Below are 24,886 nucleotides of genomic sequence, written 5' to 3' on the forward strand. Positions count from 1 at the left end.
CTTTGAGCCCAGAACACCCAAAAGCATGCACCTACAAGTGACCACGTGCATGAGTGCACGCAGCCTGGCTTGTTCATAACCCAAAAAATCCCGTAAGCCAAGAAAACAAACTTCATTCTTTCCCCCCGAGTGGGAGTTTGTTTAGCGCAAGCACTTGTTTCAGACATCTGACTAGGAAAAGAGTTCCAAAACATTTTTTTTTTTTCAATAAAGTCCTTACATATTGAATAGGCTTGAGGGATTTGATTGTAGCAGTCGGGCAGCCACAGGAACTGAGGTCAACGTAGAGGCCTTCTTCCAGCACACAGTGATTGTCAGTGATTTCCCCTTGGTAATACAGGAGCCAGCTGCAAGAATAATGTAACAAAAAAGATTAGCTGCTCTAGCTGCTTATTAAGTTTTTTTCAAGATTTAATATCTGCTAAGGATATAAGGAATAAAAAATTTGTTTGTTCTTGTTAAGCTTAAAAGTAAGGTGATTTGAGAGGCTTGCGACAAAGTAACCAAAGCAGCAAAATCAAATCACATGGTACAGAAATCTCGGTTCCAGAGTCAAACGACGCGAGTGGAATGCAGACATTTCTACTGTACCGAGTTCTCAAAATCTGGAATAAATTCTAACTGGAGTTAAAAAAAGAATCACAGTAACTGTGCAAACTTCCCACAGGGAAAGCAGAATGCATACTACCCAAACCAATAACAAGACAACAGTTACTGAGATGCATTGTAAGACAAAGTGTCTAAGACATGATGGAATACGATGGCCATGTGTTATGCACTTTCAGCTGTCTGAAATTTAGTAGTATTTAAAAAAAAAAAACCATATTACTTAAAATGGTGGCATGTAAAACAACAGACTTACCATCCCCGAAGAACCTTAAAAGAACATGGTATGAATGATGTAAAATCAGAAACTTCTGCTGTGAAATCTATACATGCTCCTTGGAAATGTGTGTTACTGAAAGCTTTGAGCTACAAGAACAAAACAAAACAAAACCAATGACTAGGAGGAAAATGAACACATCATCATTAATGTAAACAGAGATAGCTGTGCTCTTAGAGAAGTATCCATTCAGTTCACAAGGACACAATAAACAGAATGAATTCTCATTTAAGGAATCTTTTATGTTGCTATAGCTGCTTTATTTTTAGAAAGATCAAGTGTTTTAGCATCTCTGAGCCCGGTACAGGATACTTTCCAGTGATGCTAAGGCAGAGGTATCAAGCATAAGTTCAACCGCAGTAGGAGAGGGCCCAGAGAAAAAGAGAAGGCTAGGATTGAAGGATGTTATCATCCATCCAATGTAACCACTGAACTGCAGCAATCCGGTGTTCAGAACAGGATGGGGAAGCGTTGGTCAAAAGATACAGGGCTACTGTTGACAAAGTGCCTTGAAATCTTCTGTGAACACAGTGATCGCAGGTAGTTTCTCACTGAAGAACTAGCAGGAGAATTTCTGGGGGAACTGGGTACAGCCTGGTAGATGCACTCCGAACTTCCTAAGTTTGGCTAAGCTGTTTTTACACGTCATAGTGAAGAACTTCAAGCCACATTGAACCATACTCCACCAGTAAGATGTGATTAATTCACCTTGAAAAAGCAATAAGGTTGAAAGTGTTGCAGTAAAAGAAAATAAAAAAGGAAAAAAAGTAGTATAATATAGCCTAAGATCTATAGCAAAGTCACCTAGAATTCTGTACCCTTGGGCTGCCACTGTGTAACTGAGGTGAATTTCAAATCAAAGCCTGAAAGAGAGGCTGGAAAAGAATGAAAAATTTAACTGCATCAAGAGAACAGCTCATATTTTGTAATGGAAGAAAAACACAACGGCTGTTGCAAGAGCTACTTCCCCCTTCATGCCCCAAATTGGCCTAGCTTCCTGCCAAAGAAAAGAAATCAAATGCTTTTGCCAGTACCGAGTGAGAAGGCCAAACACAAGTATTAGCAAATATCTTACGGAAAAGTTCAGTCTATGTTTTTTAAAAGAAATGAATATGTTTCCCGTTAGAAAGAACAAGAAAGGCTTAACCTGGCCTTGCATGTTGTAATTGCAAATTGGAGAACACAAATCAGCTACAATATAATGAATGAAGTGTTAACTGTTTTTTTTTCTGTAAATATAACTGCACTGCTGTGTCACAAAGCATCTATTTAAGTTGTAATTAAATAGTATTTGCTACCCACTTATCTCAAAGCTCTTTATACAGGACTATATATACACACTTTCTTTCATAGGCCAGATGCTATGCAAGGCTTTTTAAAGAAGATCTGTAACTCATTTTTATACAGAATATATCTAATAATGAAGGATGGTCTTCATTTGACAAAAGCTAGGGTGAAGTACCGATTCCTCAGTGAAAACATTGCATATCTGCAATTAGTCTCAAACTGCAGCTATCTCCACTTTGTCAGAGTTTAACATTACTATAGAACGTGTCGCTTCCTAAAAAGTCAATGGACAGCATGTTAAAATACAAATACAAATTATCACAGCAATTATCTCTGCTTCCTAAATCATCTGTACAAGTCAGCTGCTATTGAAAGAGGCTTTGTTCTTGCTGGGCAAAACCAAGTTTTATTTTTAATAAATAAAATGAATGGCTTTTTAGAGTTGGTGATTTCAGGCATTCTTACATTGTATGTACTTTGTTTATTAGGGAGCCTAGCAGGAGGAAAAGGTCAGGGGAGTTACTGAGAGATTTAAGAAAATTTAGTTGCTTTTCCATTTCTGATGAGCAATTAAAAACAGAAGCGAGAGACAGACACACTCTTGCAGAGAGTGAAAACAGTTCCCTTAGCTCAGACATATGTTTATTAAAGGTGGGAGAACGCATAATCATTCAAAATAACCAGAATATGGCTTATACAAGGGTCAAACATTAGGATGCTTAAGGATTTGCCAGCTCATACACAGCACGCTTTGAAGTTCCAAACTAAAGAGACTGTTGCATACAGAGAAACTTTTATTTTACTGTGAATGGGAAATTCTTCATATTTATCCAAAAGACCATCCTTTACTTATCCTAAGTGATTAAATGTTTTCTCATTAAGACTTACTCAAAATATTTCCCCTACTAAAAGAACTGTAGCAATAGGAATGATGTTCTTCCTTCCCCAGCGTTAGGGCAGGATCCTATGAAAACCTGCACTGTGACAAAGCAGGATAGGTTTTTTTGGTTGGTTGGTTTTTCTTTGTTTGTTTTTAAACAAATGGTGTTAAGACTGCCATTAGAGAACACAAAAGGCAAAACACAATCTGGTACATGTCCACATTTAAAGGTGACTGTGCATATACACACAGAGAGGGTTTTTTTCCCCCACATATTACTGGAAATAAAAAGACCAAAGCAACATTTTTTGAAACTTCAAAAGTTTGAATTGATATCAAAGGTCTGCAAAACTGGAGTAAAGCACTCAATGAATAGTTTTCAGGAGATCCTGAAAAAACAGAAGAGTTGAAGATGGAGAGAAAATTATCTTCAACTGTTTGGATCCCACTGGTTTCCTCCAAGTCAGTTATTTTATCTTGTATCATTTACCAAGGCCTTACTGTGAAAGCTACTTGCAAGTCTTGGCCGCAAACTGCCACATGAATAGGTCTGGCAGGAAATCCGTGTTTAAGACTAAAATAATACACCAACTATATCTTCAGACAGGAAAGACTTCCTGTACTCCTGGGTTAATCATAAAATTGTAGAATTAGAATACTTGGAGAAAAAGAAGGGTGTGGTCAACCTGCTAATAACACAATGTATATACTTCCCATGCATTTACGACTACTATACCCACCCAAGAAAGAGCAAAATGGTGTTCAGATGACAAAATACTTCAGCTTTCTGTAACAGAACCGCTGAGCTCTAAAGTCTCTTTTGTCTGAAGCAGCATCATATTTCTCAAAATAAAGTTTTTCAAATTTGCTTAATTAAAAGCACGTCAGAGAGAGAGCAATCTTAGCTCACCACTCAAGCTAGCAGCACACTCCAGGGCAGAAAAAGAGATATCGAACAAGTAACGCAGGAAGGGAGGAGAGCCCTGTTCGGACAGAACGTTGCGGGAGACGTACACCATGCTTGGTGATGAACACTAACGCTTAGAGCAGGTTTTTGGTCTAGAAAGAAATCGCAAAGGTACATTAACAGAACATGACCTTTTAAGATAAGCACCAAAAGTGTAAAACCCTAAACTAACTTGTTCTTGAGCCTAGAAGTGAATTATAGGGACCGCTTTCTCTTTAGGAGTCGTCACCAAGTTAGACACAATTTTCAGAGGAATTGTCGGAACGTATTGTAGAAGAGATTTATCTAGATTTATTATAATCAGGATGTGTTGAGTTAAGGTCATACATTACTGCAAGGAAAAGGGAAGCATGGAGCAAGCGGTGCCCACTCCTTAAGGAGCGGCTATACATGCTTGGGATGACTACAAAAAGCAGAGCTACCAGCATACAAGACTAAAAAACCTCAACTTCCCCTGTTGATGCATCTGCAGGTTTGAAGAGTGCAGCTCAATTTTCTGCAGTTTAGACTTTCTTCTTCACCTCATACATGAACAAGATAGTGACAAACCAGATACAATGCAAAATGATGGAAAGAAAATGTGCCACAAAGAAGGATGAATGTATGTTGTAGCGACTTTCCAGAAACAGGAAGGAAAGAAGAAGAAAACAAATAGCTATAGAGTCCTAAAGTCACTCAAAACCTACTGAACTGCTTGCATTTTTGAGGACAGAATAGTAAAGGGTATGATGTGGAAGAAAGCAAAGAGCAGAACATTAGCAAACTTAACCTTTATACATCTACCAGTTTCCTCCATAATGGTCTGCTGTATGGAGATGATAATATCAAGATAGCGTCTGAAGTAATAAAGCAGGACGTTCAAGATTACCTGTATTTAATTATTAAATGTAGTTTAGTACTAGAGACTGTTATATAATGTCAACATACCAAATATGGAGGCTCATTCATTCCAAGCGGTTCCTGCAATAATAAATACATAAACACATTCATATGAATACATAAAATTAATTACAAATGAATACATAAAATTAATTACAATTAATTTCCTAGAAGACACGTCAAGTTCCTGAAATTTGTTAATTATGAACTCAAGAGCAGAGAAAAACACACTTCCCGGGCTCTTGACGCAATTCTCTACCCCAGCCTCTGCCACCAGCTGCCTGTAAGCTCACAACTGCCCGCCTGACCGTTCAGTGCCTTTCACCTAGAGAACTTGCATCAGCATTAATTAGTTCACATAATGTGGATTAGAGTCCATGTAAACATCTCTGCATTTATTTTTGAGACTATTTCTTGAAAAAAAGAATTAAAACCAACAGAAGACTGTGACGCCTTTTTCAACACATGCTCTTCAAAATAAGGTTAAACGTTCCTTTCCTATTTTCAGTGCAGTAGTATCATTTATTATACATTTATTACTGTGTATTGTCTTTGTTTTGCATTAGAGTTTTGATAGTCCTGGCACTATTTGGGCAAGTTGTACTACCTTGGATTTAATAATGGACTAAAAAATATTTCCTGTCTTTATTCACTACATTTATTATAAATATTTTAGCACAAACATAAGGAAAGAAAAAAAATCAGACCTCTATTACACAACAACAATATGGGCCAGATAAATTCTCAAGTATTTTTATATCCATTACCAATTAGGCATTATAAGTTACTATGTTTTAAAGCAAATTAATCCTTCCAGGCCAGGTTATTCTTTCCATGAATGCAGCCTGCCAAAGGGAAGTTCTTCTTATGAAGTTTCCCTGACAATTTTCTCAACAGGTGGAAAGATCTAGAGTGTCCATTTCAGTCGACGTTACAAACAGACTCATTATGTCTTTCACAAAGGTCTTTAAATTGTGTCCAAGTAAATAAACAAATTGATTAAGCAGCACAGCCCACATTATAACTTTATTGTATGCTCTGAACTCCAAAGGTCTCGTTTCTTTTAAGTTCTCCCCTTAACAAGTTCTGGTAACTCACCAACTTAATAGGTCGTATTGACATGATGATTTTACTAGATCCTCCCCAGTCAAAGAAACATTTATATTTTCCTTTCTCCAATACATATTGTTCTCCACAGAAATGTTTCTGCTGATACGCGACCCACCTGGAGAATGACACAAAAACTAAACTGAAAACATCACATTTTTCTGTGTAGTTTGATGAAAATACTACTGAGATAAATAGAACAATTTTATTTGGAGTTTTCTTGGTAAGTCCATCTGACAGACAGTGCAACATTAAACCCCAGGAGAGGTGCATAATTGTCACACACTTAATTTTATGCTTTTACTTTGCAAATACAACTTTGATAAACACACAGCTTTGGGTGTCTGCCTTTCTATCAAATATACATTCAGCAAAAAAAATGCCTTGCTTAGAAGCCCAGAGAAAAGACGCTTAATTGACAAATTTTTTGAATCTCTGCTGAATCTTTACCTGTTCAGCATCCTCCCAGACAGGGCTTTCTTCCAACTTTTCCAGTTGGATTGAGGAAAATTGGTGCAAGAAGAAAGAGAAGTAAACAAGGAAGCCTTGATAAGATGAGATAAAGCAAAAGCTTGCAATGGCCGGCAGTTCAAGCTTCTCCCACCCTGCTTTCCCTGTTATGATTTAAGAAGAAACCCCCAACTGCATGAGACCGAGGGTCTCTCGTGCCCTGCACACGCTCTTTGGTAGTGGCCAAAGTAGATGGAGGCTAGTTAGAGAGATGCCACGAACTTAGCCACTTTTGGTGGTGCGTTCCTCTCTTAGTCACCCAGCATCCGGGACCTTTATATTAGGGATATTAAAGGGCATCTCCCTTCCTAGTCCTTTTAGCACCCCTTTATGAATCTGTTTGTCATTAATTTGTCTAATGCTTTTTTAAACTTCCTGGTGTTGCCTGCTACCATAGCCTCCTTCAGCAGCAAATTCCAGAAAGTCACCACGTTCGGTGTAAGAAAGGCTTGTTGCTCCCCACCTCTAAATCTGTTTTAAAGCAATCTCCAGCTACTTCTGTAAAGCATCCCCCAATTGTTGTCAAGCAGGATTCTGTGAATGCTGCTACATTAAGCTTGTCTACCACCTTCAGGATTTTGCAGATCTCATTCGCACCTCTTCTCAGCCATCTCTTCTCCAAACTGAGTCCCAGACCTTCATCCTTCTACCTTCTCCTCATGAGATACTAACATTCAGTCTCTACGTGAGCAGTTCAAATCTCCCACTATTGCCACCTGTCCTAAGTTTGAAACTTTTTTAGTCTCATTTAACAGTTGCTGATCCCTATCACCATCAGGGTAGGTATGACAATGTTCATACTGCACTTTTAAAATTACTATTAAAGTCTGGAATTTCCAACCACTTGATTCCATAGTGCTCTTTTCCCATAACATATTTTATGTTTCAGCATTTGATATCATTCTTCATGTACAGTACCACTCCCTTGCCTATCATAGCCTACTTTATCATTCCAGTAGAGTTGGTAGCTCCTCTGCTTAACCTTCCTGTGAATCTCTGCAGTATCTGCTGTATCAGAGCTATTATTTCACGCCAAGCATTCTAGTTGCCTCATATTATTTTTAAGGCTTCTAGCACTTCTAAGTTTTGTCCTTGCTCCATCAGTTAATACTGCATATCTCCGTCAGACGTTACAGGTGGTCTAATTTACCTTCCTTATTTATTGCAATTGTGCTGTTTATTTTCCTCCTGGACTTCACATAGACACTAAAAGTTAGCCAAGTCCACCCTGTAGGCTGTATCAGCTTGAACCAGGTACTCTTCCACAGCTGTTGATTTAACCCTCTGCTTTTAGTTTAAATAGTTCTCTAAAAAGTATTTTAATTTTCAGTGCCAGCAGCCTGACTTTATTACGATTAAGGCATAGGTCATCCTTTCTGTACAGGCTCCACCTGTCCCAAAAGGTATTCCAGTCCTTAACATACCTAAAATCCCTCTTCTGTATTACTGTTAAAGCTCCTGTATCATGAAACTACAGTCTGTGTGACCTCTGGAGGGACACCACAAGCTTTCTCTAGTAACAAGAATGCCTAGGTCCAAATCAAGCTGTAGGCATGAGATTGAGAGAAAACTAAGACTTTTTTTCTCTTCCATTTACCAAGGAAACTGAAAGAAACATTGTTCTCCCCCAAATGTTTACCACCTGTACCACCTGAGATATATTCTGTCAAAAGATGTATGCAAACACAACATCGCACAAAAATACTTAATACTTCCATCCGCGTATTTCAGTAGACTTACACTCCACTTCTCACAAGAATCGACCTTGTCTCTGGGCCAAATCCAGCCTGCTCCAAATCAGGGACTTCTTCATTGACGATGTCTAATGCTTTCCCATCTTCATCATCAGACTGAAAAAGTGCCACTGATGACTCTATAAAATCCTAAGAGGCAGCACAGGAGTTAGAAGACAGGCTGTCATAGCTCAGTGACACTTCACAACATAAAACATTTTGGAAAAGAGTTGTAGCCTGAAAGACAGCGTTTTATAAAGCAGCGAAGGGACTTAGGTCCCTTGTGTGGATCTTTATGGGATGTTTTGGCATTGAAGTCCCTAGCTGGAAGCCTGGCAATCTGACACAGCCTTCAGTTTTTTCCACTGAAGAAAGGAAGAACCTGCTGCCCTCGAGCACCATCCTTTCCTCTATGAGACTGACTAAGAGTGCAAAGATGCCTGCGTGGGAAAGAGAAGGGTTGGGAATTTAGCACTGATCTTCCAACAGCTTCACAAATGACCAAGTATTACCATGACTATAGCCTTTCACTTCAAGTTTTCCTTCTTCACCCCTTTCCAGCAACAAGGCAACAATCACGGAAAGGAAAAGACTAAGCAAGATCACCTTTCCAGCACAATGGGTTTGTAGTTTTTGGATACATCCATTGTATGACTAACCACTATAGCTATAAAATAAATCCCGCATGACACTGTCGTGTTCTCTCTTATATAGCCTGTGACATTGCTTTATGTTTTCAGCTAGCATAGTTGCTTGACGAGATTACTTGCACAGCTTCAGATTATTTGAATTTGGGTTTCAAATCTCCAACTCTTTAACCACTTAGTAATTTTAAGCTAAGTTCCATCACTGCCTGGGAAAATGGAAAACAACAATCCATTCACTTTACTCCTTTAACTTTTAACAAAAAGCATGAACTCCATTCAATTTCAGGAATATTATAATAAGTTGAAAATAGGTCAGTCTTGCAAACAAGAGAAAAGGCTATCAAGCAACTACAGGAGTCGAATCACAAACGTCTGAGGACACTGTCACAGGAATTATTACACTAAACACTTCCTGCTGTAGCACTTACAAGCTGCCAATCCAAGAGCAGTGTGCTGAAGGCTACAGTGAGAAAACAAAGACTTACAACAATCAAAAAACACTTAGAAATTAAGGTCAGGCCAAGCATGCAGCCAGATTCATTTGGTCAGGTGAATCTGATCAAACAGGCTCTGTAGAGGACACCATGCCTTTGTACAAGATTCAAATCACAATGAATAATGAAAACCAATTTTAGAATGAACACATGATGTGGCTCGATCTCTCTGCATTGTTTACAGGACACTAAAAAGTGATGGAACGAATTCTGTAGTAAAACTGGTTTTCCTACTATGTTGACCATACCCTTCTTTCATTTATTTCAAAAGTTGCAACTGCCTCAGGTATACGCTAGAAATTAAAGTGCCAGGTCTGGCAAAATCATCATGAATAACTGCAGCTTCCGACTACTTTTTAGAAAAACAAACAAACAACAAAACAATGCCGTTTTAGCACAAATGAAAAACAGCTACTCTTAACAGTCCTAAAGCAAGGACTTTGTAAGAGTTCCTGAAAAGCTATTTAGATCAAATCTGCATATAATTTGACTGAATTTAAAATACTGAAACATATCCACAATTGTAATTACTTTAAAATATGTTTCAAATTCAGCCATCACTTTTTCCTTCCTACATTTTCACTACAGCTTTTCTTACAATAAGCAATAGGAGAAATACTTTAAAAAATCCTGGACTTTCAGATCAAGGCAAATCATTTTAGACTTGAAAACATTAGTGGGAAAGCACCAAAGGCAACATACTCTGCTCCACTGAAAGAGACTTAGAAACTCTGCTCTTTCCCAGATCATGACAGCAACAAGCAAACCTCAGCTTTGCAGATTCTCTCATCTGACACTGCAGAAAAGAAGCAAATACAACTGTCCCCCAAACCAGCACACAGTACAAACTGCTGTCTGCCCTCAGGAACAAGCTCTGTATTTGACTCCAGTGTGTCCAATATAGATGCTGGTAACAGAGCTGGCAGTATGCTGGAAAAAAACAATTCTACAACTCCTTTCTATCTCTGCTTTCAAAACACTCCCCAAATCCTCACATTAGAACTTGTGATGGTTCACAGCAGAAATATTGAAGCTGGACAATACCGGAAAGCTCTTGCAGTGTGCCTACATGCGTGTACATCTTCATTAGTGGGTGGGGAGGGGTGACTTGCAACAATCCCTCTTTTGTGTGCAATGTCTAACCTTTCTGATTTGTCAGGAAATTAAATTCATGCCTCAGCTTAACTGCAGTCACCGGTATGTGTACGGGTTGGATTTTCCTAGCGCTACTAAGCTCCAGTGGAACCCGTCATGTTGAGCGTCATGGTGCAGGAAGATCTGAATAGCTTTGCATAGCACTAAGCATTGCACGTTGACAGAGCTGGTACTGACACAGGCTAACGAGGCACGTCGTACCCAGCCCGGCTCTCTGCAGAGCCATTTACGTGCTTCTGTACCATGCTCCCTGCTTCGGAACGGCACATACACATTTGATCCGACTCTGCCTGGAGCTGACTTGGGTACACAGGGCTCGTTAGCTTCAGCTTCATGCGGTGTCAGCCAGGCTAAATTGTTTTCAGGTCTGGGCTGGCCTTAAAGCCAACATAGTCAAGGTCAACTGGTGTCAGCCCTGAGCAAAAAAAGAAGTCTAGCTGGATTGGCCCCTACATGAGACCACACCGGTGAGTACATATAAAGAGCAGGGTCAATGTCCACTCCCTACCTAAGCTGACCACGAGTAATACAACTTGGCTTACATTTCACAAAATCCATAATCTTCTGCAGAGACTCTTGAATTCATCTGACTAAAATAGAATTCCTAGGGAAAAGCAATAAAGATCTGATATCCAGGAACACTCCCGCGAAGTCCAAGACCATCATAGCCTTTCCCACACTTCTGACAGCATTTCTGAGATTACAGAGAAGAGCTAGTACGTTTGCTGTGCAGCGAGGGGCCTTAAGCACACAGAATCAGTTTTGGGTTTTTGCCCAGGTCCCCTTGAAAACAAGGATTCGGTACTAAAATGTTTTTAAAATCCTGACCTTAAGTATCATACACAAAGTCACTGAGGGAGCATATGGCAAGCCCAAACATTGACCTATGTATTGCACATCAGAGAGAGGCGGTCAATCTGTTGGTCAAGCCGAACAACAAAATGCCAGTGCCATTAGTCATTTTATTGGGAGCCAGTTCCTTGCCTTTAATTATGCCACAATTTGAGGAAAAGTATTACTTACACTTTTATTATCAATATGTACATATTGATATATATTTATATGGCAATTTGAATGATATCTGTTTATATAGGAGTGCACATGGTACATGTTTTTAAAATGTTAATGATCTGAGCATCCTGACTGTTCTAGGCATGAGTCAAATTAAATACATCCACATCCACGGAAGGTCATCCCTGCTAGGCACATGCCCAATTTTAAACTTGTAATTATGTCCTTTGCCAAGAAGATGATCTAAAAAGATCAACTGAGGTTACTTAAGTATCCTACGTATACCTTGAAAAGATAGAAAAACTAAGATTAGTCAAGAATTGAACAGGATTCTACACATTCAAAATGAGGCGTTAGAAGAAAACTCCTGCCTGTTTCTCAGAAACTTGAAAATAAATTATTTAGAGAGGACATTTTTCTTCAATTCAGTTTATTCTCCCATCTTTATTTTAAGTTACATGATAGATTCTGATTATTAACATAGCTTTTCCTAGGTGCCTTTTTTTTTTTTTTTTTTTTAAAAAGTAATGACTGCTGAGACAATGAGTTTGCTCCAAATGCCTCTGTTCAAACCTCACAAAATTCCTGGCTCAGGAGTATCACATCTCAGATGAGGACGTGAGTAATCTGAATATAGAAGACTTGAGTAATCTCAGACTGAACAACTCAATTCTCAAAAGGAGCCACTCTTTGCAGCTGTATTTAAAGCTCACAGAGTTCCTATTACACTAAAAAAAACAATCCTCAAACCCCAAAACAAACAAAAAAACCCCAAACCAAAGGAAATTATAAAGAAACTCTAATCCCATGTTTACCCATCACTGAAAAGTCTAACTTTGCTACCAGTACTGGACTCTGATATAGTTGTTATTATTTCATCTTTCCCTCCACTAAACACATTTTATTAGCAGGGATTTTTTTTCACCATGATTATTTCTGCTGCCAAAATTTTCTGGCACAAAAATTACAGGGACAGAGCGTAATACTGTTTTAAGGCTTGCAACAGCTGCTGTGGTGAAAAGCTCTTTTTATTTTAATAAAGAACTACGCTGTACACTTACGCATGTTAAACTTTTAAGAAAATTCTGTTCTAGAGATTCAAATAGCTTGAAGTGCAGAAGGGAGATACTTGGAAAATCTGGCAGGTAGACAGGGAATTCTGCATGATACATTCTTTGTATGAACTTTACAAAGGTTATTTGGGACTTGCTTCTGCTTTACAATGTATGCAGTGCAGTCTAAATTTCAGCAAGTAGGAAAAGAATGAGAACGAACTTGGGCAAAAGATGGAATGACTAGACCCAAGACAGCTGTACCATATACAAAGAATAACCTTCCTCTTTATGTATAGATAGAACTGTGCATAATTTGTGTGAAATTCATAAACGTACTTACAGCCTGAAGGAAACGGAAAGACAGGAGGACACTGTCGGTTCCCCCCCATGAGTGTCTGTCTTCATAATCTCCCTCCTCCAGCAAGTACTGACGGCCTTTGTAGCATTCCTTATCACAGGCAACCCATCTACAGCAGCCACACAACAAAAGAAAGAGAAATAACTAAAAGCAAAACAACTGCACACATGATTTTCCCTAACAAATAAAAGGGGAAGAGAACATCCTAAGAACACTAGAACAAGTATCAGAGAGTCAGCTAACAAACAAAGCAATGCTTGTCTGAAATCACAACAGGCACCCATGAAGTGTTCTTTGTGGATCAAAATCCCACCATGTGATTCTTTCTCCAACAACAGTTTCTGTGTGTACCGCTTCTCCATATACCTCCTCTCAGTCAGCCATGTTCCAATACCAACATTCAGTACTACACAGGCTAGTTTGCATCTAGTGGCCAAAACACCGTAAGCCATCAATTGTCGATGATAAAGAAAACAAGCAGGAGATCTCTTCAGTGTCTTAATGAACGATGAGATTCTACCCTTGTTGGAGCTGGTGACAAAATTAATGGATTTCAACAGAACAAAATTCCACCCACTTATACCGTTTCCTGCTCTACTCTAAAAACATATATATACGAATAGACAAGTGAATTGAATATATGTAATATATTGCATATGGAACATGTTTTAGCACTAAGGGAATAAAACTTTTTAAAGTATTTGGAACAAGCAGATAAGGCTGGATTAAAAGAAGGCATTTCCACGTCAATTTTGAAAGCCCTAATGGATCTTAATTTGAAAGAGTGCTTCATCCTCCTTCTTTCTTGTAAGCACTTCTTTCCTTAAAGCTCCCTTGTAAGTATTAGAACTGCTGGCATTGAAATTTGGCAGGCAGGCAAATTTCAGTACCATTTGGTTTATATTAATTCCGCTGTTTAAGTTACCACAGTACTAAAAATAAAAGCTGCCACAACAGACAGAAGGATGCTTTTTAATAATTTGAGGCTTCTCAGATAGCAAATGCATAATGTATTTCTGAACGGATTATTTGAGTATTCACAATTAAGTTTATTTTGAATTCAGTGCTTGTAAGATTCTGACAACAGTCTGAAAGGATCTATGTTATTGAATCTTTATATTGAAGTATTAACATTAAAATCCTGTAAGGAAAAATAAAATTTCTGAACACTACTTTATTGCTAAGTTCTTTGGCAGAAGCAACCATCCTGCATGCTTTCCAACAGTCCTATCCTGTTGGGTCTTGGGAGAGGCTGAAAGAACAACGTGTGGGGTTGGTAGCTCTCTAAAATGGCTGGCATTGAGCCTACTTGGTGAGCAGTCCACCTAAGGACCGGGTTACACAGCCTTTTTTATGCGTGTGTGTGTGTATGACAGAGAGGGGCAGGGCAACATGAAATCAAATCCAAAGCCTTAATGAAGGAAAACAAGGGTAGATCCTTAATTCCAGATAACATGCAACAAGTGGCAAAGGAAAACCATTAAGACAATAAAACAGTTTATAGGTTTCAGAGGCATTAAAATGTCAAATTGAAGACTGATCACACCTACCCGAGGTCATTTCAGTAAATTAAGTAGAAATTATCAGCAGTATAAAGCAATATAAATTAAAGCTCTGTTCCTTAATGACAGCATTCACACAAAGTGGCCTAATTTATGGGCATCCGAATGGTAAACACTGACTTCACACCTTTCACACACTTAAGTTTTATCTTCCTATATTCCCTTAGATAGATAGGCCATGTGGAGAGGTGGTTTTATCCAAGGCTGATAATTGGCAAAAGAAATACATATTCCTTTCTTTTCAAGATATTTTACCAGTGAGAAATTCTGATCACCCCTTAAGTTAGCACTTCTTAGCATTTAGTTAAGTTTTCCTATTTAAAGTAAATATATATAAAAGCGACATATACTCACACTCCACCAATTACACGTATTGATCCAATTTCCTGAAACTCCTCTTCACTATCAAACAGAGCTCGGACAGAAGTGATGTTTTCTGAAAACTCTTTGGACCATCCTCCAAAGTGGGTTTTCTCATATATTATTATCTAGAAAACATGATGTTGAACAATGCTTTGAGTATGACCTGAATAGTAATTTGAAGTTTGGGTGTGCGTACTGCTACAGTATGTGGAAGAGATCTTTTTTCCCCCCTTTCAACAAGCCATCACTATGAAGAAAATTCAGGGTTACATTCCTCAGCCCTTCCGATTCTTGAGTGCCCTAGAGGCTGAAGAGACCCTATTTGGATTTAGATAGGCTTGTCAGGCTATTTGCAGACACTTCCACACAATTCTATATACATAAATGCACTCTGCAGCTATATGACTCTGATTTATCCTGTAATCCTGTGCCTGAGCAGTGTGTGTTAGCCTGCAATGAATCCTACCTGGTCACAGCTAGACACACTGAGCTTAATCCTTCAAAAGTAGACAAGAGGTCTTTCTCTGTACTTTGCTGAAGTTATTTCAGTGACTGCAGTTAACACGCCTTTGAGGTTCCTCATCTGCTGAATCAGACAGATCAGCTATTAATAGATTAATATTTATTGCAATATTCATTAGGAAAAAAGCCTGAGTCTCACATGTATTTGTATAATTAAAAGTTACCTGAAGTGTTAGCATTTTTGTGAAGAATTAGAGAAGGAGGGAAAAAAGGAGCAATAATTCTGGATTAGCTTTCTGCTCCTCAAATCACAGAAGGGTCATGGTGTCACTCATGACTCTTGTACTGGGATCAGGTTTAAGAAGGAAGGGTCTTATTCCTGCCCTCTTCCTCTCCTTCCCCCCTTCCTTTTTTTTCTTTTAAACTTGGTATGTTAAATGGGAAAAATCTCTCCTGATCCCTTTCCATTACAGTGACTGATGTGTCAGTCAGGAAAAATGATTTTATTTTTTAAAGCCTTTACAATTCTTCTATAGCAAATTCATGTTTTCCTAATCTGTAAAAAACAAACTACTACTACATTTACATCTTATGAAACACTAGTAAGAAAGTGGACTTGACAGCATTAGTAAATTCTTCTTCGGCAGCAAACACTGAACATTTAATCAAACATCACATACTCAACAAAAAGCAAACAGCTTAAATAAAGGTTTTATATTTCTAGTGTGCTTATATTCTACTCTTAATGTCCTCAGTGCTTACCTTGACATTCATTGGCATTTGTACCTTTAGTCCACCCTAAAAAAAAATGGAGGAAAAAAAACACAGGTGTTTATATAAAACTTGAAGTTATGCTTTGACACGTACTTAAGAGTACCATCAGAGTATGAAGTCTTTGTAACTATATTCACCATTTTCAGCGTTGGCTAAATCAAACACTAGTTTAAATACTCTGATAATTCATAACGGCCAGGGACACTATAAGCCTGACCTACAAACAAATCAGTGTGTTGACAAGCCTGTAGGAATGTAACCAATTTACAAATATTCCTTCACTGTCTATTAGCAATCTAAAGCAAGTATTTACTATGTGTTTTTAAACTAATTTATATCGACCAATTTTGAAAATTAAGTTTTAAAGCTTTGTTGTCTATATTTCAAGTTTCTTAAGCACAAGTGGTAGAACATTAAGAAATTATAAACACCAGAAGAGAGAGAAAATATAGCCTGACATATTACTGCCTATGGTTAAAGAGCAAACACAACAAATGCATTTTCTCTGGAAATGTTAGTGAATGGTGTTCTGTGAGGGAATAAGACACCCACCTCCCATGAGCTACTAAAAAAAAAAAAAAAAGCTGTTAGGTCTTATTCCTTTGTAGAACCATGTGTTATACTCTTCCACATCTCTTTCATATTTAGATCTACATGCTGTCTATCAAAACAAAAATTAGCTGCACCTCCCAAGATATTTGTGCAACATGCAGTCACAGGAATACTACTGGGTAATAAACTCCTTATCTGGTCTTCCATCCCTTGTTGACTCTAGCTGTACCATTAAAAAAAACCAAATGAAAATCAACAACTTCTGAAGAGTTTTTTAGTTAACGAATTGGTGTTGGCTGCAACACAATTAAGAGCCTTTCAGTTCTGTCTTATTTGACCTCCACTCAACAACAGCAGTTTCCCAGGAAGATATCCCAGTGAATCCGGTGCTCCCTCTGACTACATGGTCTTACTTGGGCAGACGCAGAAGCCCAGCAAGCCACGGCAACTGCTGTGTCATTAGAACACTGCAAATGCACCGTGGTGTGAGATGAGTGTTACATGTACAAGGATTAACCCTGAAAGGATGATTAGAACCTAAGTTATATTTAGGTCAAAACCTCGGGGGCAGGGGGGCAACAATAGGAAAAGGAAGGCACAGAACTTATTACGGAATTGTGAAGTCCTCACCATTTTTAAGGGACGCAGAGATTTTACATCTGCTGAAGGAATTTCAGATGGTGAATCGCATTCTTCCAAAACCTTCATCTCTCCCTTGTAATTAAAGTCTGAATAAGCAAGCCATCTGTAACAATAAGGATAAAGGACTTATTGATCTCATTAGATAGGTTACAAATACAAAGATCTTATTAAAATTATTTTCCTTTTTGTACTCATAAGAGCTAGATAATGCGTTTTAGATACTGCCAGCACATCAAAACGAAGCCATATTTAATCACACTGGTAACATCAATGGTAAGATGATCTCAGATATGTTTAGCTTGGACTGAGAAAAAGTAAGTGAAAGAGAAGAAAATTACCAATTTGTTCACTCATTTTAAAGCAGCCAGTTTGTTTCAATATGAGCACACAAAACCAGTGTTAATACTCAGGATGAGACATTTGCATCAAATTTTACCTAGGATTGTCACCTTAGGAATTAAAAGGCTTCTAACATCAATCCCACTTCATTTTTTCAGTGGAAGTTATTAACACATGACGATTTATAACATTCCTTTGGAAAGCAGGCTATCGTAATTTTGACATGAAGATTTAAAATGCTGAGAATCCCTCAAGACTCTTTTAAATCAAAAAGAAAGCTGAATGTAGAAGTTGGACATAGGGTTAGCAGATCAAATAAGGAATGGAGGAAGAGGCATTGAGCCGTATGGAAAATGATTTTCTTAAAACTACACACACAGACCACAAGCAGTTGAAAGTCATACTAAGTTCTATCAAAACTAAGACAAGACTCATGCTTTTAATTCCTTCACCATCTCAAGCTTCACAGACATATTGCGAGATTGTGGGCAGGAAGGTTTGGCTCGCACAGAAAAGCAAACTCAAGACTCTTGTAACAGAATAGCTAATGTCATTCTGCAACCATTTATAACGAGAGGCACAGAACTCCCAAACTTCAGGAAGTGTGAAGTGTTGGTCATTTAACCAGGAAACAGACTATTCTGCTCAATAAAGAAAATGTTGGGCTACCAGGGGGCTTGTATCATATTGTATCACCTCTCTCCAGGAAGTCAGGATATGGCTGTAGCTTGAGAAATACTTGGATGATGTAATACTCATTTTCTGGTATTCAGCCATGGTGTTATAACAGGGTGGGTGAATAGGGAGACAGTATCTATTCTCCAATGAAGTAAAAGCTAATTATAGCTGAGCTGTTGCTTCTATTTATAAAGCTACTCAAAGATGGAATTATAGAAGACTTCTGCCAGCAACTAGAGGAAAAATGGCTTCAAAAATTTGGTTCCACTACTAGGACCATGTATAGCACAATGCCGAAGTGTAGAGCTGGGAATATCTAGCGTATGTTAGCAGATTCGTAGCAAAACCCTCCAAATATTGTTCCTGTCGCTGACCAACTTTCATCCCATAATGTTACCCCTCTACCTGCTGGCAAAATTCTATTAAAAAGGTTCGGTACTCACACTCCTGATTTGACTCTTATATAAGGATTTTTCTCAACATCCAGTTCTTCTAAATTGGCAACTGCACTCTGTATGCAGATAGGAAGTCCCTCTGTACTACCAGCTGCCGGGCAGAACTCTACCTCTGGAACGCCGCAGTCCTGTGAAAACAAATCAAAGGGTAAGGCTTATCCACACTTGCAGAGTCTACCCCATCACAGCAGGGGAAGGACCGTTTCACTTTTTTTTTTTTTCCCCCCCTGTCTTCTCACCCTTCTAACCCAACTCCAGGCTTCATATGATGGAAGGGGTTTAGGTTTGGTTTTTTTTAAATGAAGCCTGGAATTTTTAGAAAAGCTAAGGGAAGTAAATTTCCAGTTCCCACTAACTTTCAAAGAAGAACTATGCATTTATGCCTGTTGGGCTACTTTCAAAAAGCTCAGTTTAACTACTTTCCAAGTAAAGAATCTGACAGTATTTACTGACAGACAAACCACGTACAGAATACTGCTGACTTTTTTTTTTTAAAGACAGTGATTCCATAACACACATATAGATACATCTGTTGCACACATAACCAAAACTTTCTAGAAATGTCTACTACATTCCCACCTCCCTCCCTCAGTGATAATTAGGTTCTGTAATGCACCTGACTACAGTTCAATTTTCTGTCACGCTAAATAAGTCTACAGCATTCTAGGCACAGAAAGAAAAAGATCAGTACTAGAAAATGTTTGTTCTGTTAAGTAGACACTTCAGCAATTTTCCTGTTACTACAGAGCAACAACCTCTGTTACCTTACTGAAGGTTTTCTACTGATAGATACCGCTGGAGAACAACTTGTTGAACACGTGATCTTCTCTAGAATTTGCAGGGATTTTATTGAATCACACTCATAACAGTTATATAAAAAGCATTGCCAATACTTTCTTCCCCAGCATTCAAACACATAACGAATCAATGAGGATCTTCTATCAGGCCCTGCTTCAGCAACACGTTACAGAACAGTCGTCCCGTTACAGTGAGGGGCGGCTCACGTGCTTACAGAGTTTGCTCAGCTGTAGCTGGAAACCTTCAGTTCTCAGTGATAACTTCAGAGCATCCTTCTCCTTCTCCTCCTGACCCATGGGCCCATTAGCATTAGGCCAAAGGGCTTGGACAGCATAAAGAGACCCCAAAAGTAGTCCTAAACATGGCTGGAGGAAGATAGCCCTTGCATGTGTACAAGAGAAGAGGGATGAGAAGCTGTCACTGAGGGTGCCCTCAGAGAAGCACGTGGTTACTGGGTTTGTCGAGGACCCAGGCAGGATCACATCATGACAGAGATCCCACACGACCTGCGGCTTCTGCCAGACCCAAAAGGCGAAACACAAGAGCTTGCACAGAAACTCAGCAACCTGGCACAAAAGCTCCTAAGTTTATGGCACCCCATCTCATGACACCACTTGCGTGCTCTCCTTTTTCACACAGGTTTTGAAGTGCAGCTCCCAAACGCTGGAGTAACATCCCACCCAGAAACACACCTCTGCTTCGTTAGCAAAGCTCCTTCAGTAGTTAACTGTCAGCAATAAACGTGGCAATTATAATAGATGGACTTCAGGATATTATTTCACTTTCCTCATGAGACCTGTATACTGTTTTGGCAACTGTCCCTCATGCACAATCGTGTTTCCTCTGTATTGTACCTTGCAAACAATGCACACTATTTGTTTTTAGAACAAAACCTGCAATGCCAGAATTTTTATTTTCAGATGACTGAAACCAAAAAAACTAGGAAAAAAAGACTTTCTAGTATGATGCTACTTTATGGCAAAGCACTAAGGAACACCATTCCTCAATTCTAAGTATATTGCTGGACAAGTTTTAAAAAAACAATTAAAAAATCTCCTCATAGTTTTCACATGTATCTTATTAAATCACAGTTAAGAAATATTTGAAGTTCGTGTTTTTTTTCTAATAATACCTGATAAGGCTGAAATCTGTGAATCCAACAATAAAGCTTGATATGGAAAATCAGAAGTTGCAGCTATAGGGATTCCACAAATAATGTGGCTAGACTCCTAATGGTTTCAGATAAATTCTGAAACAAAGTACCTACAAGACTAGACAAGTGGCAAAATAAAGTATCTTTGCCTGCGGGCTCAGACAGAATATGAGACGGAGCATGTTTAATTTTAATTCAGTTTTTTGTTTTCCTTTTTTTTTTCCTTCCCCCCTTCATTTGAAGATTGGAAAAAGCCAGTCTGTATTCTCTTTTCAAGTCTGCTCTCCTGACTCTGAAGCTCACGAGGCAGGCTCCACCTCAAGAGATGAAAAACGTAGCAGTTCTCCAAAGAGCAAGTAAAGCACAAGCACTCATAATAAAATCTCTCATATTTATCACCATCTCTCTCCAGGTAGATTTTGACAGTCATAAAAAAACTCCACTCATTGTGATGGTGTTTTTGTGTATACTAGATTAAGTCCACAAAGTCATCATAAAGTGTCACATAGTAAACTGAGGTCTTCATCAAAAGCAATTCAAGTATCTATTTTTAAAGGTAATAACATGTTTGAGCAAGAAGTATATTATATTTTCTAAGCACTTTTTTTAAAGTCACAAATATACATTTTGTTTTAAATATTGAATTCAATTTACATATACTAATTCACAGACTGCAGAAAATGCTAAAATTTAAGTATTACTGTATAAGGTGAACACTATGTATTTGCAGATGTACACTCAAGTACTATGCCACTAATTTATACAATTTAAGCATGTAAACTTTAGCTTGGTAAATATTTGCCCTAGCACGTTCATATATGCCTGAGCATATTTAATAGACATCGTTACTTTCAGAGGCTTCTTTAACATTCCTAATAAAGGCACCATCTTTAGAAACAAAATGAAAACCACACAAATATGATAGCGTTCAGGTTGAGAACTAGATCCTTCAATCCAAAGCCCTGTCATTTGCAAGGCGTCAAGATTCTGAAATAAGATACCCACATGTAAAACTATTACCATGCAAAATAATTACCACAGCGTTTCAAGGTCAGATCCAAAACTGGAAAGTTTTCTCCCTATACCCTCCCGGCCCTGCCACCCCCATCACAGGCAGTCAAAACTCATGTCATGTTCATTATCCTACTGACATGTCAGGCAAAACCAGAATAAAAAGTACAGCAAACAGATTAGGTAGCTGCGTTCTTTTCCAACGATAATACACAACCAGCAAATGCTTAGGTAGGTCACAGCTTCCAGGCATCCTGCACTGTCTTCCTCTACTTTGCGGTACTCTCCTCCGACATCCACACAGTCATCCTGGAGTGCCCAGGCTTCCCTCACGGTCTTTTGGGAGCAGAGATGTTTACAAAAGCACGGGGAATACTCATGCTAGCTTGCAGAGAACAGATACTTCCAAAACAGTAACATGGCCCTCAGCAGAAAGGTTGAAGCTTCTTCTGAAGAGGGTTAAAGATGACCCTCAAGACCTTAGCATGAAATATTACTCTTTGGTGGCATCTCTGATGTTTTTCTAGCTGGATAAAGAGCTTCACCAGAAGTGAGAGACCAAGAGCCCTCAAGGTGGTCTTGGCTGTTTGCCTTTCTTCCAAATCTAAAGGTACAGCCCTAACAGCACTAGCAGGGCTAAATAATTTCAGTGTTAGGGGCTTCTCCTTGGACCTGTAAACTGTGGTGACTGAAGTGATCAAAATAGCCTGTTTAAATGAGGTAGCCTTCTATGTCAACAACGGGACAAAGAATGACTAAAGTCTGGCTTCTTAAGCTGAATGCCAAAACAACAAGAGAAGAGTCTATTGAAAACCAGGCCTAGTTAGTTCTGGTATTCACATGATTGCTTTTTAATACAGTCTAGACACGCATCTTACTTTTGATACAGTTTGTCCTTAGGACATGCCAGCTTCTGCAGCATTTTTTATTTTAAATCTCACTCTCTGTTGGTCCTCCAGCCTTTTTTACCCATTTATAATTCTTTCTCCCAGTTCTCCTGCTCTGTACCATTCTTGCTACCCCCCATCACCACCAAACCAAACTACAGAACTCAACAGGGCTAGTAATAAAATAAAATAATATGAAGGAAATTCATGATTACTATCTTGTAAATACCAACAACCAAATGAGACAATCTGGAGCTGCTGGGTGTTTTCCTATGGCATCTGACAAAGTAGTCCCTGCTTGAATTAATAACTTCTTTTCACTTAGCAAACCACACAAACAAAAGAAACATACCCCTCATGTAATACTGGGAACATTACCAGTACAAAGAGCTTTGCTTAAGAAGAGTCCACAAGGAATCCAGTTATCCCCTGCCTAACCATCTTGTAGACAGCGATTATAAAGTGCTAATTCAGATCTCTTATCACCTTGCAAAATAGCGGTTTACAAGATTACTCCAGAATGGAAACGTCAGCAACTCTTCCCAGCTGTTGTTTTTGGGGAAGTAACATTTAGCATCCTCTTCGGGCTTCCAGAAACAGAAAAAGTCCTCCAATTCCATAAGCTCAATATATGCATTTGCAGTAGACCAGAGAACTGACTTGGCTTAACAGATTGTGCTGCATTGAACCTGTGTGCGCAGGCAGATTTTGCTAGCCTAGGCTCATGTTGACTTGCCTTAGTGGAATTCACACTCCCTATTACCTCAAATAGGTCTTCATTTTATTGGTTGCATGATCTGGTCCTTTGGGATCTCCCCCCCGCCACCCAGGTTCCTTCAAGTTAAACACACATGGATACATCTAATGAGTATCCACAGTAAGTCAAGCCACAAGCTAACCACAAAGCTAACAGAATCTTTGCTTTTTGTGCAGGCTTGAAGCCAAATCAGAGCACAAAGCTACTGGCAGACTGTTTCTCAGCAAAATAACATCTGCCAGTAAAAAACAAAAATAGTATTAAATGTACCTCCCACAGTTTCTTTACTAAACATCTGGTTTTCTCTTCTTGGCAAGTTATTTTCTTCTCAAATATTTAGCCAATTTTCAAATCTGCTAACTCAAGGCATCTGAGCAGCCATTAAACAAGCACCATAAAAAGCCACTTGAAGAATCAGAAAACAAGCCAGACAGGCTGGCCACACAGCCAGTATGACCAAACTGGGCAGGGGAAAAGCCACTGAGCTACCTAGCCTATGAAAAAGAGAATGACAGTAAAACGTGATCCTGCAGATCACATACACACAAGCTGCCTGAAAAAGAAACAGATATTTGTCAATTAAAAACAATGGCTATATATTTTTCACAAAAAAAAAAAAAAAAAAAAAAAGGTAGCACTTCAGCAAACTGCCTTCTAAAAGTAGTTCCACAGCAGCTGAAGTACAACCTAAAAAAGAGGGATGCTTTCACAAATCACGGTTTAGAGGACAAAACTTGGCTTAGCGAGTTCCACACCCACACTAGCTCCATACAGCCCTGTGGACTAACAGCAGAAGTCCTCCCAACCAACCATACCAGTTACATGAGAAACAGTGTTGATTACTGAACTAGTGTCCTGTAACAAAGCTTTCCATCTGCGTTCCATACAAATGAACCACATACTGGAAGAACAACACTCGAACCTACTCGGCTGTATTACAAAGATTTTTATCAAGCATGACGAAGCTAACCACAGTGTCTTTCCTATTCAAGGGTTTTCTTCGATACCCAAGATGCACCCAGCTTCCCTTGGCTTCAGACCATAGTTCTACATGTTATTGTGCTATTTATTTATTTATTTAGCTGCCTTCCACATTATTGATTGATATTCATATTCCATATTGGTCAAATGCTTTTAATTTGCTTAGCTCAAATAAATGTTAATTTCATTATTCATGCCCTCAGCCAGCTTCTTTTCATATTATGTATTTATTGTGACATCTGTAAGAGAATGAAAAAGTATTTCTAATTGTTATGACATTATGCCCCTGTACTGACAACAAAAAGGGTATCAATTTTAAAATGACCTCTATACCAGCAGAGAACAGAGAAACACCACTTTTTCTGAAAAACTTTCACATTGCGATACAAATGATAATTCATTCACAGTAAAGGGCCATTGCCCTGTGAATAACTGGAATGTTATGCTAAACAAGAGCACTAAGTCTTCTTAAATGACAAGATCTGGTAAATATATTCCTCATTCAC

At 38.6% G+C, this 24,886-nt stretch overlaps 1 protein-coding gene across 1 annotated transcript in view; it reads right to left on the reverse strand.

Moving 5' to 3' along the window:
- Nucleotides 1–220: 220 nt before the first annotated feature.
- Nucleotides 221–24,886, reverse strand: part of LOC104157691 — a gene marked incomplete at its 3' end in the record, with an annotated part of 32,831 nt that continues 8,165 nt past the window's right edge. Inside the window, exons 6-15 of the mRNA XM_009695122.1 lie at nt 18,782–18,921; nt 17,310–17,424; nt 16,116–16,151; nt 14,883–15,016; nt 12,949–13,075; nt 8,254–8,396; nt 5,995–6,121; nt 4,945–4,977; nt 863–972; nt 221–347 (exon numbers count right to left, since the gene is read on the reverse strand). Of these exons, the coding sequence (XP_009693424.1) occupies nt 221–347; nt 863–972; nt 4,945–4,977; nt 5,995–6,121; nt 8,254–8,396; nt 12,949–13,075; nt 14,883–15,016; nt 16,116–16,151; nt 17,310–17,424; nt 18,782–18,921 (1,092 nt within the window). The remainder of the gene's footprint in view (nt 348–862; nt 973–4,944; nt 4,978–5,994; nt 6,122–8,253; nt 8,397–12,948; nt 13,076–14,882; nt 15,017–16,115; nt 16,152–17,309; nt 17,425–18,781; nt 18,922–24,886) is intronic.

This window comes from Cariama cristata, unplaced genomic scaffold, assembly GCF_000690535.1.
Source record: "Cariama cristata isolate BGI_N322 unplaced genomic scaffold, ASM69053v1 scaffold12322, whole genome shotgun sequence".
Taxonomy (NCBI): Eukaryota; Metazoa; Chordata; class Aves; order Cariamiformes; family Cariamidae; genus Cariama; species Cariama cristata.